The sequence below is a fragment of the Tarenaya hassleriana genome, unplaced genomic scaffold (genome assembly GCF_000463585.1).
Source record: "Tarenaya hassleriana unplaced genomic scaffold, ASM46358v1 Cleome29, whole genome shotgun sequence".
Classification (NCBI taxonomy): Eukaryota; Viridiplantae; Streptophyta; class Magnoliopsida; order Brassicales; family Cleomaceae; genus Tarenaya; species Tarenaya hassleriana.
Window position 1 is genome coordinate 836532 of NW_010966092.1, and position 14617 is coordinate 851148.

The 14617-nt window shown below is 37.7% G+C and overlaps 2 protein-coding genes across 2 annotated transcripts; one reads left to right on the plus strand and one right to left on the minus strand.

Moving 5' to 3' along the window:
- Window positions 1-1080: 1080 nt before the first annotated feature.
- LOC104818263 (21 kDa protein-like) lies at window positions 1081-1899 on the minus strand. Its single transcript, XM_010547767.1, has one exon. It carries the CDS (start codon window positions 1854-1856, stop codon window positions 1254-1256), a length of 603 nt encoding a protein of 200 aa, XP_010546069.1. The 5' UTR covers window positions 1857-1899; the 3' UTR covers window positions 1081-1253.
- An 11026-nt stretch (window positions 1900-12925) lies between these two features.
- Window positions 12926-14617, plus strand: LOC104818264 (40S ribosomal protein S20-1). Its single transcript, XM_010547769.1, has 4 exons — window positions 12926-13015; window positions 13319-13450; window positions 13812-13925; window positions 14295-14617. Exons 2-4 carry the CDS (start codon window positions 13342-13344, stop codon window positions 14435-14437), a joined length of 366 nt encoding a protein of 121 aa, XP_010546071.1. The 5' UTR covers window positions 12926-13015; window positions 13319-13341; the 3' UTR covers window positions 14438-14617.

The following is a 14617-nucleotide window of genomic DNA, read 5'->3' on the forward strand; positions in this document are numbered from 1 at the left end:
ATATTTATTTAAGCAGGGCTTTCTATGATACGGAATACAACTATGGGTCATTTAGGCCTCTGCTGACTAATGGGCCCAATTATACCATCAATTTTGATACCCATATATATTATTCGACGTCCAATGGGTATATAATAATTTAATTTAGGATTACATTTTAGGACTACGAATAGGGGTCAATCGGTCATTCCGACCCAAGTCTGTATTCGGTCCGAGGATTTCGAGCTCGACCACGGACTCGGACTCGGACTCAGATTCGAATCGACCCGATTTTTTTTTTGAACCTAAATCACTAAACCCGAAATCTATCATATAGACTTCGGATTTGGATTTGTATCGTATCGATCCGTTAAATTTATTTTTTTATTAAATTTTTAAAAAATAATAGACTTTTGGATTGGTCCAAATCTCGATTTAAACCCGCTCCGAAAGTCCGAAAATTTTCGGGTCTAAATATCTTGATTCGAAGCCCAATATTTTGAGGATCAGACCAAACTTCGCAGTTCTGATCAAAATTGACACTCCTGACTACGAATGCACTATATATTAAACTCAATCCCAAACATTCTAAAATTGTGCTTTTCTTTGTAAATTTATATTCTTGATAGATATCCGATTATGTTGAAATTTTGGATTTTTTTTTGTTTAAACAACTCCGTTCGGGTTTTTAGATTTTAAAAAAATTATATCTCATTTACTTCAGTTTTTCAGATTTAAATTTAATCTTCAATGTAAACTTATTTATTTAACAATTTTAATTAAAAAATAACAAAATTTGTCCATTTTTAGATTTTGATTAGAATTTGTTTTTTAATAATCGGGTATACCGAACCAAATCCAGACTAATCCTGGAAAGAGAAGCCAACAATGTGATTTGAATTATACGTTTTTTCACCAAATTTGATATTCGAATTTGAAACAAAACAGATGTTTTACGTCCTCATTCAACCGATTGAATTACCGAAATTTGAATTTGATTATAAAATGATATAGAGCACCCCATAATTAGGCTTCAAACTTCACCTAAACCCAATTTGTTGTCTCCTAGCCTTTTTTATACTTAGTTTAGAAGAAACCGCCTTCAAACACCCCCCACAAAAGGGTCAAATATATATTTCACATCAAAACCGTGGCAAACCATGCAGGCATACACACGTACAAACATACACACATACATATATATAGCTGCATACAGAACAGAAGCATATATATATATATATATATACACACACCATCATGATAATTTCATAGGCTTATTGCTTCTTGGAAGCAAAGTAATTAATCAAAGCCAAGGCATTGCTAGTTTCTTGACTCATGTTGACTATCCGAGCCCGGACCGAGTTCTTGACCCGGCCGTCCATGATCCGACCCGCGAACCCGTCGGAGCACGTGTTCTCGTCGGTCAAAGCAGCACTCATCCATGTCTGAACGTTACTCATATGGTACCAAAACCCATTCCCATCTCCACGACTACACATCTTGAACTCTTTGACCGACTTGGTCAAACGGTCAACGGTATCGCTGATCTCCTCGACACAGTCCTCGATTGCTCGGTACTCACGTTTGGTCAGGCCCTTGAACCGGGTGAACCGGGAGACGAAGATCTTGGTAGATAATGCCCGGTTAAGGCTGACGGCTAAGGCGGTGTGGGCCAGGCGTTGAGGGCTTGCTTGGATGGCGTCTGCGTAGAGGGAGAGTGAACGGACGCATTCGGTAGGGTAAGTCGTGGTTCTGCAGGTGGCTTTTACGAAGTTCTCCGCCCTTTTCGGCGCTGTTGCATTGGCGGCTGCAATGGAGAAGATGTGTGAGATGCAGACAAGTACAAGTAGGAGGAGACTGTGATTTTCCTTTGACATGTTTTTTTGGCGAAGAAGAAGAAGTGGAGATTTTCGATGGAGTGTGAATGGCCTAGAGCCTGTCTTTATAGCGATTGTTTTTTTTAAAAAAATTGAATTACTTGAAAATATTGGAAATTGAATTATTTGATATTTAAAATGAAGATTTTTATATTTGAGTTAGAGGACCAATTCCAATCGATTCAAACTGAATAATGTACAACTCTAAATGAACCAAATACGATATAAAATGATAATTTCATTTCGATTTTTTTTAATGGATGGTCGTTATACCAAATTTTATAGTGTATCATATACGGTGGTACATGTTATACACAAAACACATCGATCCATAATGGTGGTACGCTTTTAATATACGATTAAATACGTCAGCTTATTGCCTTTATGTGAATTACACAACTTCATCATTCTGGAATTTTTTTATGTTGTGTTATATATATATATTATGTACACAATATTATAGAGTCATTTTAATTAAATTTTCCTAAGCAACAAAAGATAAGATAAGAAAATGGACGTAACACTGCCAAAACTAACTCTGGAAATACAGACAACGCCATCCAATCCAAATTTCAAATAAATTTATTTTAAGTTTATTACTATTTATATCTCAAATCTATAATTCTCTCTCTCTCTCTATATATATATATACTGTGATTGTCATCATGGACTCATGGCATGTAGCTACCGACACTGTTGTCTACCGCGGTGCAGAAGAAAAGTAGGCGGACGGTGGAGTTTTTAATTTATTATATTGCATTTATTTTGCAAATATATTGAATATTTGACCCTCCCTTTTCTCGGGGTGGGGCCCTTAATTGTCGGGCAAATATGATCATGATTCGCGTTTTCGTACATTTCTTTACTATTTTTATTTAGATATTAAATATATAAGTAGAGTGAACAAAGAAAAACACCCCCTTCGATTTCATATTTGTCAAAAGCATGAGTTGAATATATGCCCGAGACAAATTTAGTTCTTGGGGAAGTCCTGGCTCTGGTGGTTGAGAGCTCATGCCTTTTAGTGGAAGGTAATGGGTCCAGTCTCCGAGTCTGTCAATTTCGGTTGTTTTACCTGTTTTACGTGGTTTGCAGGCTATTGCGTGAGACCGGTGGATTTACTCCACGTCCGAAGAGTCGTGGTGGTTTCCTCCGTTACCAAAAAAAAATTTAGTTCTTTCATTCTAAAGGGAAGAAAAAAATTACAAAAATTGTGTACTATCTGGAAATTAATAGACGATTAATTATACATGGGCAAAAAAAATATGAAAACCATTATAAACTGGATTAGAATATCATCGTTAAAAAATAGATAAAATATTTTTGCCCTTATCAATGATCATTATATTAATACGACGTTTTAAAAAAAAATCCACGATGTGCACGCATTGAATCCAATCATGGAGCGGTTTGGTAATCCGCTTGTACGGTCATGCAATGCATTATTTTCACGTGTCAATTTCCGGACCCATGATCAATAATCGTTCAATTATATAGACATGAATACCTTTATGGTTCTGGTATTTTAATGGATGGTCTTTATCGTTTCAATCTTGACAGAAAGTTTTCTAAATCCATGTTTAATGTTGAGAATAGTGTGGGAATTAAACGTAGTGCACGGAAAATCTAATCATGATACATATGGAGATTCTCGGTTTTTTTTTTTTTTGGTGGAATGTGATTTTCATAATAACCAAAAATTTTACAGACTCATCCTCCTTGACGGAATAGTCTTTACAAAACAGGGAATCCCATGTACCCAAATTGCAAGAATGCCAGCAAAAAGACTCAAGTAGGTCCTACTCTAAGTTGCCCTCCAGTATATGCCGTACCATAGTTCGAGCAGTGTATTCCTGGTCTCATTTCCAGTACCTTTTATAAGAAATAAATTATTATGTGGCCTAATTTGGGCTTTCGGATTTTAATGTTAATCTGGTTCTTTGATGGATAAGAACTCATTAAAGAATTAAGGCCCAGGGGTATTATTGGAAGTCTCCTCTCTCCTTACCCTAATACAACCAGGTTTTCGCACCCTATAAAAGGAACATTATAATTCATTATTTCTGTCCATCAAGAAAGAATTTATAGTATCATGAGTGAGCTGCAATTCATGGATCCATGTATGGTTTTCTGATCTATGTTTTATTGATTGTTTTGTGTGAATTATATAAAGTCAGATCCAGTTTATCGTTTGGGTTTTCATAAAAGCAAATCCCTGAAAACATGAAATTATCTTACAATGGTATCAGAGCATGGTTTCTGGCTTAACATAATTCACCGGTTAAAGTTTTCCATCGGATTAAAGTTTTCTCTAATTATATATTTAGAGATTCATATATCGATGAAAAAGTTTGATTTCTTTTTCTAATGTTCATCTTTGAAATAATAATATATTACATTGATTTGAAATCTGTGATATGATTTCTCTTTTTGAAATCTGTATGTATAATGAATTTATACATGGTCATATGAATTTCTCTTTTTAAGTCAATATGTATAATAAATTTATACATGGTCATATTTTAATATTTTATGCATATATGTATGATATAATGATGCATATTTTGACGTGCATATTAAAGGTACATGTGCATATGTGTATGTTACGGATCTTATAGTGTTTTGATGTATTCATATACAATTATTAAACTTACAGAATTTTATTTATTTGAGATATATTTATAATTCGATATAATATATAATAATGGTAGTCAATTTATGCATATATATATATATATTAGGTCGAATTGTATATAAACGTTATATCTTTTTTTATTTATTTATTCGATGCGATATCTACATTATGGAATCTTGTTAGTCACCAAAGTGGCCTAGATTAATTAAGATTAGATATTCAAATCGAATATTTTGATCAATAAGTATGTATATCCAAAGATTGCATATTTATTTGATTTTTGATATTATGATGTCCATAAAAGTATTTTGTATCAATGTTGGTATGCGTATTTAAATTTCTGTCCAAAAGTGAATTTAAATAGGTCTTATAACTTTTGATACATTAAATTATTGTGATTGTAGCATCAATGATTGTGTTTGTATTTAAGTATTGCCCAAAGGTTGCTTAAATACGTCTTAAGTTTCTTGTTTTATTTCGTTAACTCAAAGCATTAATAAGTGAGCATATATAAATGTTTTGCAGCTTCTTTTAACCCTATGGCAACTGGCAATGCTGTGGTCAAGTTCAACGGGCTTAACTATGCAGATTGGTCTGAACAGATCCAGTTTTATCTAGGTGTTTATGATTTGGATCTTGCATTATTGGTTAGTGAAAAGCCTTCATAACATATACCAGCTCAGAAAATGAAAGGACTTATTTTGAGTCCTGGGAGCGGTCTAATAGGTTATGTTTGAACCTTATGAGGATGACCATGGCGGAAAGTGTTAAGACATCAATGCCTAAGACTGAAAGTGCAAGGGAATTTATGGATAAGATTAAAGAGTATTCACAATCGAATTTGGCTGACAAGTCAATTGTAGGTAGTCTCATGAGTGAGCTGACTACAAAAAAGTTTGACTGGTCTCAGTCTATCCATGATCATGTGACTCACATGTCTAACATGGCAGCAAAGTTGAAGACTATGAGGATGGATGTTAGTGAAACATTTTTGATCCAATTCATCATTAACTCTCTGCCTGATGAGTTTGGTCAGTTCCAGGTGAATTACAACACCATTAAAGAAAAATGAAAACAGGGATTTCGTATGATCCAAACCATAAAAGGACCTGAAAGACACGTGGTAATGGGAAACAGGATGAAAGCACGAATAGAAGGCATTTGGACTTATAGATTGATCTTGGATACTGGTTGTCATATAGATCTTGAGGGATGTCTCTATGTTCCTGAATGTGCTAGAAATCTTGTTTCCGTAGGAAAGTTGGATTTAATGGGTTTTTCTGTCAAGTTTGCTTCTGGTGTTTTTCAATTATATAGACATGAGTACCTTTATGGTTCTGGTATTTTAATGAATGGTCTTTATCGTTTCAATCTTGACAGAAAGTTTTCTGAATCCCTGTTTAATGTTGAGAATAGTGTGGGAATTAAACGTAGTGCACCCGATAACGAAAGTTCTGCTTTATTGTGGCATCAAAGATTAGGTCACATATCCAAAGAAAGGTTAGTGAGGTTGATGAAAAGTGATATTCTGCCTCATTTGGATTTCAGTGACTTAGGAGTATGTATTGACTGTATAAAGGGAAAACAGACTAAACATACATCAAAGAAATCAGCCACAAGAAGCACTCAGCTTATTGAGTTGATTCACACTGATATATGTGGACCTTTTGATATCCCTTCATGGGGTGGAGAAAGGTACTTTATCACCTTTATTGATGATTATTCACGTTATGGTTATGTTTATCTACTGCATGATAAATCTCAATCTGTGAACGTTCTTGAGGTGTTCATTAATGAAGTTGAGAGACAGTTAGATAAAAAGGTTAAAGTTGTGAGATCTGATAGAGGTGGTGAGTATTATGGTAAATACGATGAAAGTGGACAATGTCCAGGTCCATTTGCAAAATTTCTCGAAAGTAGGGGCATTTGTGCACAGTATACAATGTCCGGTACACCTCAACAGAATGGTGTAGCTGAAAGGCGGAATCGTACATTAATGAACATGGTTAGGAACATGATATGTAATAGCTCTTTACCTCTTTCACTGTGGATGCATGCATTAAAGACGACAACATAGTTGCTAAATCCGATTCCTAGTAAAGCAGTCCCTAAAACACCTTATGAATTGTGGATGGGGAGGAAACCGAGTTTGAGACACTTACATGTTTGGGGTTGTGAAGCAGAAGTAAGAGTATATAATCCACATGAAAAGAAACTTGATCCTAGGACAGTCAGTGGATTCTTCATTGGATATCCAGAAAAGTCTAAAGGATTTATATTTTATTGTCCTAACCACAGTACGAGAATTGTAAAGGCTGGCAATGCAAGGTTCATAGAAAATGGTCAAATCAGTGGGAGTGTTAAACCACGCAAGGTGGACATTGAAGAGATTCGGGATAATGTTTTAACACCTGATATCCCTTCTACAGTTATTGTTCCTCAAGTCACATCAATGTCACGTGATATTTTGCTACAACAGAGGAATGTCCAAAACCCACATAATGAAGATATACCCGATGAACCAGTCACAGCACAAGAAGAGTTTAATGAACCACAAGTTATCCTGAGACAGTCTGAAAGGGAGAAAAGATCTGCTATCTCAGATGACTACATGGTTTATACTCTTGAACATGAATGTGACTTAAGCATTGATGATGATCCGTTCTCATTTAAGCAAGCCATGAATAGTAATAATTCTGAAAAGTGGTTTGATGCCATGAAAGATGAATTAAAGTCAATGGATGACAATAAAGTTTGGGACTTAGTTGATTTACCGAATGAGTCAAAGAGAGTTGGTTGTAGATGGGTCTTTAAGACTAAGCGTGACTCAAGTGGTAATATCGAAAGGTATAAGGCCCGACTTGTTGCTGTTGGTTGTAATATTCTACGATGATCCGTGATATGATATTTTGACTATGTATTGATTCATTGGTTTATGAATGCATTACTTTTCCCGTTATATGATTAGCATGTTTGTTATATTACGGTAAATATCCTTGAATCATTGCAGATGATTCTAAACTCCCTGGTCAGTTATCATTGTGGGAGATTCTAAGACCTGAGATGTCTAGAGTATCTGATATGAGGAGTGACGTGTCTTGACTGCGTCAAACGTCGTCTTTAACCGGAGGATCATAACGGCGTTGCTCAGATACGTTCACCAATCATATGCAGATAGTAGACATGCAATACGGGACTTGTCACCTCCTACGCATGAGAATGTCGCTGGGCGGATCAGAACTCGAACTATTGCTGGCTTTGTTAGATCACCTCTAACTTTATTCTAGGTGGGTAGTCATGGCGTCTTGTTAGAGGCTAACCATGACTTGTGGTTCGGGAAATGTTTCCGAAGCCACTGCCACTTCGAATGGGTCTACAGGGTCACACACCATTAGGGATGAATCACACGTGAAGAAAACAACGCGAGAAAGGAACCACGGAACGAGCTGGAAGGGTTCCAGACGGCCAGACCGTCCGGTCCAGGCCTTGACCATACGGTCCAGCCATGTCAGTCCGTCCGTTCCGCTGAAGAGTGGACCGACCGTTCCGCGAGTACCAGACCGTCCGGTCCAAACCTAGACCGGACGGTCCAGATCAAGACCGTCCGTTCTGCGAGGGAAAGCGGACCGTCCGTTCCGCGTGGAATGTCAGACCGTCCGGTCCAGACCTAGACCGGACGGTCCGACTTTCGGGCAGATTTCCTATTTCGCGTTTTAAAGGTTTTGGGCAATCCTAATTAATGTGAGAGCCGCCACAAACCTAGAGAACAAACCTCAGACGTCCTAGACACTTCCTAGAGCTTTGGAGAAGCTTTCTCTTGAGTTCTAGAGATTGGAATATCGATTCCAAGTCAAGGACATCGTTTTCTCTTCACAAATCCTAGCAGATACGTTCCAAACTGTTGGAATTCATCCCGCCGGTGTGGATACGTGTAGAGGAGTTGTGCTTTCAACTCTTGGTGATTAAAACAGGCCCTGGATCGATTGATACTTCCAGATCTTGAAAGAACGAGGTAAGTATTCGAATCCCACGACGATATACACGATTGTTCGGGTTATTGCACAATTGGTTTTGTGTGACGTTTGACTAGGTTTAGATCTTTCCTTCCGCTGCGTGAAACCTAGAATCCAAATCCTAGATCGATGAGATCGCATGCTAGGAACCCGAAGGGAACCCAACAGTTGCTAAAGGTTACACCCAGAAAGATGACATCGACTATAAAGAGACTTTCTCTCCGGTGTCTAAGAAAGATTCTTTGAGAATTGTTTTGGCTTTGGTGGCTCATTATGACTTAGAGGTTCACCAAATGGATGTAAAGACTGCCTTTTTGAATGGTGATTTAGAGGAAGAAGTCTATATGGACCAACCTGAAGGTTTTAAAGCCACAGGAAAGGAAAATTTGGTGTGTAAGCTGAGAAAGTCAATATACAGACTGAAACAAGCTTCCCGACAATGGTATCTTAAATTCAATGATACCATTACATCTTATGGTTTTATAGAGAATATTGTTGATCGATGTATCTATATGAAAGTTAGTGGGAGCAAGTATGTGATTCTGGTCTTGTATGTTGATGATATTCTACTTGCTGCAAATGACATTGGAATGTTACATGACGTAAAGAAGTTTCTCTCTAAGAACTTTGAGATGAAAGATATGGATGAGGCGTCCTATGTGATTGGAATAGAAATATTCCGTGATAGACCACAAGGATTGTTAGGATTGTCTCAGAAAAGTTACATTAATAAGATCTTAGAGAGATTCAAAATGGGTGAATGCTCTGCAGGGATAGTTCCGATTCAGAAATGGGACAAGTTCAGTAATATGCAATGTCCAAAGAACGAATTGGAACGAAAAGAAATGGAAAGTATTCCCTATGCGTCAGTGGTTGGGAGTTTGATGTATGCTCAAACGTGTACACGGCCAGATATCAGTTTTGCTATTGGAATGTTGGGCCGATACCAGAGTAATCCCGGAATAGATCACTGAAAAGCTACAAAGAAAGTTCTAAGGTACTTGCAAGGCACCAAGGAACACATGCTTACATATAGAAGAAATGACAACTTGGAAGTCATTGGGTATTCAGATTCCGATTTTGCCGGATGCGTTGACACCAGAAAGTCAACTTTCGGTTCTCTGTTCCTATTAGCCGGAGGAGCAGTGTCATGGAGAAGTGGAAAGCAGTCTGTCATCGCTGCTTCTACTATGGAAGCTGAATTTGTAGCATGCTTTGAGACTACAGTTCATGGATTATGGATGCAGAACTTTATCTCAGGGCTTGGAATTGTCGACTCTATAGCCAGACCGCTGAGAATTTATTGTGATAATTCCGCAGCTATCTTCTTCTCAAAGAACGACAAATACTCTAAAGGTGCTAAGCACATGGAGATAAAATACTTAGCTGTCAAAGAAGAAGTGCAGAAACGAAGAGTGTCATTTCAGCATATTAGTACCGATCTTATGATAGCGGATCCGTTGACTAAGGGACTATCGCCTAAGACATTTAAGGGACATGTCGAATGGATGGGCATTATTGACAAGTCCTTGCTTTAATGATTATTTCGGAGAACTTTTTGCTCATTATATTTATGATTATGACATTTTGAATTCAATTAAAGTATTGTTTCTACAATTATTAGGCATGTTATCATTATATTATTTGTGTACACATATTATTAAGTAAGATAATGTGCATAATGATATAATCCCTAGGTCATAAAGTATGTTGGATGATAATTGATTGTGATACATGGAAGGGATCATGTTAAAAGTGATGTGTGACCGCCATGATTCATCGATTGTTATTCAAATGAAAGTTATCGATGATATATGAATCTAATGTAAAGTTGCGCGCTTAAAATTTATTAGATCATCAATTCATCACATGGGCCAAGTGGGAGAATGTAAGAAATAAATTATTATGTGGCCCATGTAATTTGGGCTTTCGGGTTTTAATGTTAATCTGGTTCTTTGATGGATAAGAACTCATTAAAGAATTAAGGCCCAGGGATATTATTGGAAGTCCCCTCTCTCCTTACCCTAATACAACCAGGGTTTCCGCACCCTATAAAAGGAACATTATATTTCATTATTTCTGTCCATCAAGAAAGAACTTATAGTACGGGAGAAAGGAGAGAAAACCCTAGAAGACTTTTGGTTCTTAAAGTTATTCCGCTGCAATTCATGGATCCAGGTATGGTTTTCTAATCTATGTTTTATTGATTGTTTTGTGTGAATTATATAAAGCCAGATCCAATTTATCGTTTGAGTTTTCATAAAAGCAAATCCCTGAAAACCTGAAATTATCTTACACCTTTAACTGACAGCAGTAAGCTACGAATGGTGCGATCCAATTTAGTTCGCAATTCCTCCACTGAGTGAGCTTCGCCTTTGAATATACGACTATTTCTTTCTCGCCAAAGCAAGTAGGTTGACACCTGAGCAATGATTTTCACAAGTATTTCTTTCCCTTCAGACCTGGCTGAACTAGGCCCTGTCACCCATTGGATACATTGATGCAGATCTCGAGGCGGAGAAGGCCAGCATTTGGCTGCGAAGAAAGTCCATAAACCTGCACTGAATGTGCAGTCAAAGAAGAGATGGTAGTGGGTTTCGTCAGACTGACCACAAAGACAGCAGACCGTGTCGATTTGGAGACCCCACCTGGCGAGTCGGTCTCGCGTCGGCAATCTCTGCTGCAGTGCTTGCCACTGGACAAAAGCATAGCGTGGGATGGCCTCCTTGAACCAGACAAGTGAAAGCCAGTCAACTGGTTGGCCTGGCCATCGAATTAGCTGCCAGGTAGCTGAACTTTTGAACCTTCTTTCATATACGTCCGTTCATAGCTTCTACAGCAACTTGTCCTCCCGCGCATCAGGTTTTGGGGGTTCAATCCCTGCTAACGCCACCTGAAGAAGTTCAATTTTATCTGACCTAGCCCGCGGTAGACACCAAGCATTGCCCCGAACCACCGATATACTCAATCAATGGGCTCAGCGACATCCAGTTGTCGTGCCAAAAAGAGGTGGCCTTTCCGTTCCCTAAGGCAGACTTTGTGTAGCTCCATGCCTGTTCCCTTATCGCTAGCAACTTTCTTAAGTCCCATGACATGATCGTAGATATCCTGCAATACCAAAGGCTTTGACCTTTCAAGATATGCATTTTTACCCAGGCTACCCACAACGAACCTGAATTTGTTAGGAGCATCCATATCAGCTTTAGCCGGAAGACTAGGTTTTTTTTCTCTACTTTGTGCAAACCAAGTCCCCCCTCACGCTTTGGGAGGCAGACCACATCCCAAGAGATACGGTGAGTCTGAGCACTTCCTGGGGAGGATCCCCACAAGAAAGACGAGCAGAGACTGTCAACCCGCTTCAGGAAGTACCTCGGCAGCAAGAAGACCATGTTCCAGGAGTTGATCATCCCATAGATGACAGAGGATATAAGTTGAGCTTTGCCAGCTGAGGATAGAAGCTTTGTCGTCCAAGCATTCAGCTTGTCCTCAATCCTGTCAATCAAGAGCTGGTAGTCACCCTTGGATAGCCTACGAGAGCTTAGGGGAAGTCCGAGGTAGCGGACTGGTAGTCACCCTCGGCAGCAAGAAGACCATGCTCCAGGAGATTCTCGGCTTTATGCATGCACCGTCGTCGTTCAACCGTGTCCGAATTGTTCGCATTTTTAGCCCTAATTTTATGACAGTTTTTAAAATTCTGATTGGATCGAAGAGATTATTATAATGAGTAATCAAAATGAAATGACGAGAAATTGGTTATGCCAAGTTTAATTTGGTAGATCGAAGAAAGAAATTGGTTATGAATTTTTTTTATAAAATTAAATAAGAAAAATTTAAAAGGGAAAAGTGGACAACAAATATTAATTTTTTAAATAAAATATAATTATTTTTAATAAAATATATTATAATTTTAATAGATAAACTAGAAAATATAATTATGAATAAATTAGGATATAAATTTAATGATAAAATTTTAAAATGAAGGTGTAGAAAATAAAATGGGGAGTGGACTTTAATCATTTTTTAATAAAATTTATTATCTTATTTTAGTGACTATTATATATATGAAAACAAATATTACAATAAAATAATCAATAAAAAAAAGAACAACTCGTACATCGCCCGAGCGCTTACCTAATTTTATTAGTATGTATAGAGTGGTTCAAACACATAAATATTATATAACAATAAATCTACATGATTATTATAATACTTGCTTGATATTCTTTAAGTATATATGCTCTTAGTGAATGGATTACATATGAAATAAACTCGGTAACGCGCATGTTTTATAGTTCACATAAACTTATTGGGCTTCTCAGGAAAAAAATATGTCGGCCCAAATTTAAAAAAAGCCCAATTTGAAAAATGTTGTCACTAAAACTTGTACAACCCTAAATCTGATAAGAACACCATCTCTTGCGTATAAAAACCCTAAATCTACAAAAGCGGCTTTAGGGTTTTTTTTTTTCTTCTAGACAACACTCACGGCTGAAGAAAACCCTCTTCTGCTGGTATATTCGTTTCCCCGTCATGTGTCTATACGTATTTGTGTATGTACTTATGTATGTTCGTAGCCCTGGACGGTAATCTCCTGGTTTTCTGTAAGATTTCGCTGTCGCTAAAGCATCAGAAATTTCTGAGCGCGATCGATTTGTCGATATATTCGCGTGTGTGTGTGTGGGTGTGTGTTTTGTTATGCCTTTGAATTATCTGCTCTGTATATTGATTTGTGTTATCTGTGGTATCTTCTCTGCCTGATAAGGTCGCTTGTGGGCTTAGCTTATGAAGCTTTGATTGTTATGAATGATTTACAGAAGGAGAAGTTTCACGTGAAAACATGGCGTACGCAATGAAGCCAGCAAAGGCCGGTTTGGAGGAGCCATTGGAGCAAATTCACAAGATCAGGATCACTCTGTCCTCGAAGAATGTGAAAAACCTCGAGAAGGGTTAGTTCTTATCTCTAATTACAATGTCTGATCCGTCTTGTTGGGTTTCCAATGTTACATCCTGCTATTAGTTACTTGGAGGTTACAAGGAGATTTGTGTCAAGTCTTTGACAGATTGTGTGACCCAGAAGCACGAAAATTTCCAATGTTGGGAGATTAGCATTTGTCTTACAATCCATCATCAATGATTCATGAAGTAGATACTTGTTTTGTGTGGTGCGACAGTGTTTTATAGACATCATGATGTTATTTCACCAGTTTACACGCCTATATGGAAATCGTTACGGAAGGGTTATTTGTATAGTCAGTTTTTCAAATGATAAATTAATTTGATGTATCTGTTCTCTTGCCAAATGTGTAGTGTGTGCTGACTTGGTTCGCGGAGCCAAGGACAAGAGACTACGTGTGAAGGGACCTGTAAGAATGCCGACCAAGGTTCTTCACATCACTACCAGAAAAGCACCTTGTGGTGAAGGTACATATTGAAACTCCCTTATAATTGACCTCTTTATCGTTTCCCGGAGAATTTCTGTTCATTTCTTCGGTATGATCTCTGATTCGATTGTGCTTCAATCTGTGGAAGTTTTGTCCTTTATTGCCCTGTACCCATTGCCTTCTGTTTCCAAGAAACTATCACTTAGGAATGGTCTCAATCCTGTTCATCTTATTTCCTCACCTGAAACAGTTGGACACGTAATATATCTCTATGCCTTTTTCTGTCAGATGATTCTATGTGGAATCAGATTTGAACTCTTGAATTTTGTTTTCATGTTCCTCTCGACCTGATGCAAAGCTTGTTGCTTTTCAAAGTTTTGACACATTATCTCACTCGGGTTTGCGATAGGAACCAACACATGGGACAGATTCGAGCTGAGGATTCACAAGCGGGTGATCGATCTCTTCAGTTCGCCCGACGTGGTCAAGCAGATCACATCCATCACCATTGAACCTGGAGTCGAGGTTGAGGTCACTATTGCTGACTCTTGAAAACAAGTCTCTTCGTTTTTGCCACAGAATATCTGAAGAGCTTACTTCCCTTTTTTTTTCTTTACATTATGTTCCATCTCTAAAGATTCCCTTTTTAGTGGATTTATATCGAGTTGAAGTTATGATGTCATTCGGATTTTTGTTGGCTTAGTTATTTACACCATTGGGTTTTTCTTCATT

Coding starts and splice junctions, on each gene's coding strand:
- LOC104818263 (XM_010547767.1), bottom strand. CDS start 1,856: ATGTCAAAGGAAAATCACAGTCTCCTCCTACTTGTACTTGTCTGCATC.
- LOC104818264 (XM_010547769.1), top strand. CDS start 13,342: ATGGCGTACGCAATGAAGCCAGCAAAGGCCGGTTTGGAGGAGCCATTG. Junction 13,451..13,811: donor TGTGAAAAACCTCGAGAAGG/GTTAGTTCTTAT, acceptor CCAAATGTGTAG/TGTGTGCTGACTTGGTTCGC. Junction 13,926..14,294: donor AAAAGCACCTTGTGGTGAAG/GTACATATTGAA, acceptor GGTTTGCGATAG/GAACCAACACATGGGACAGA.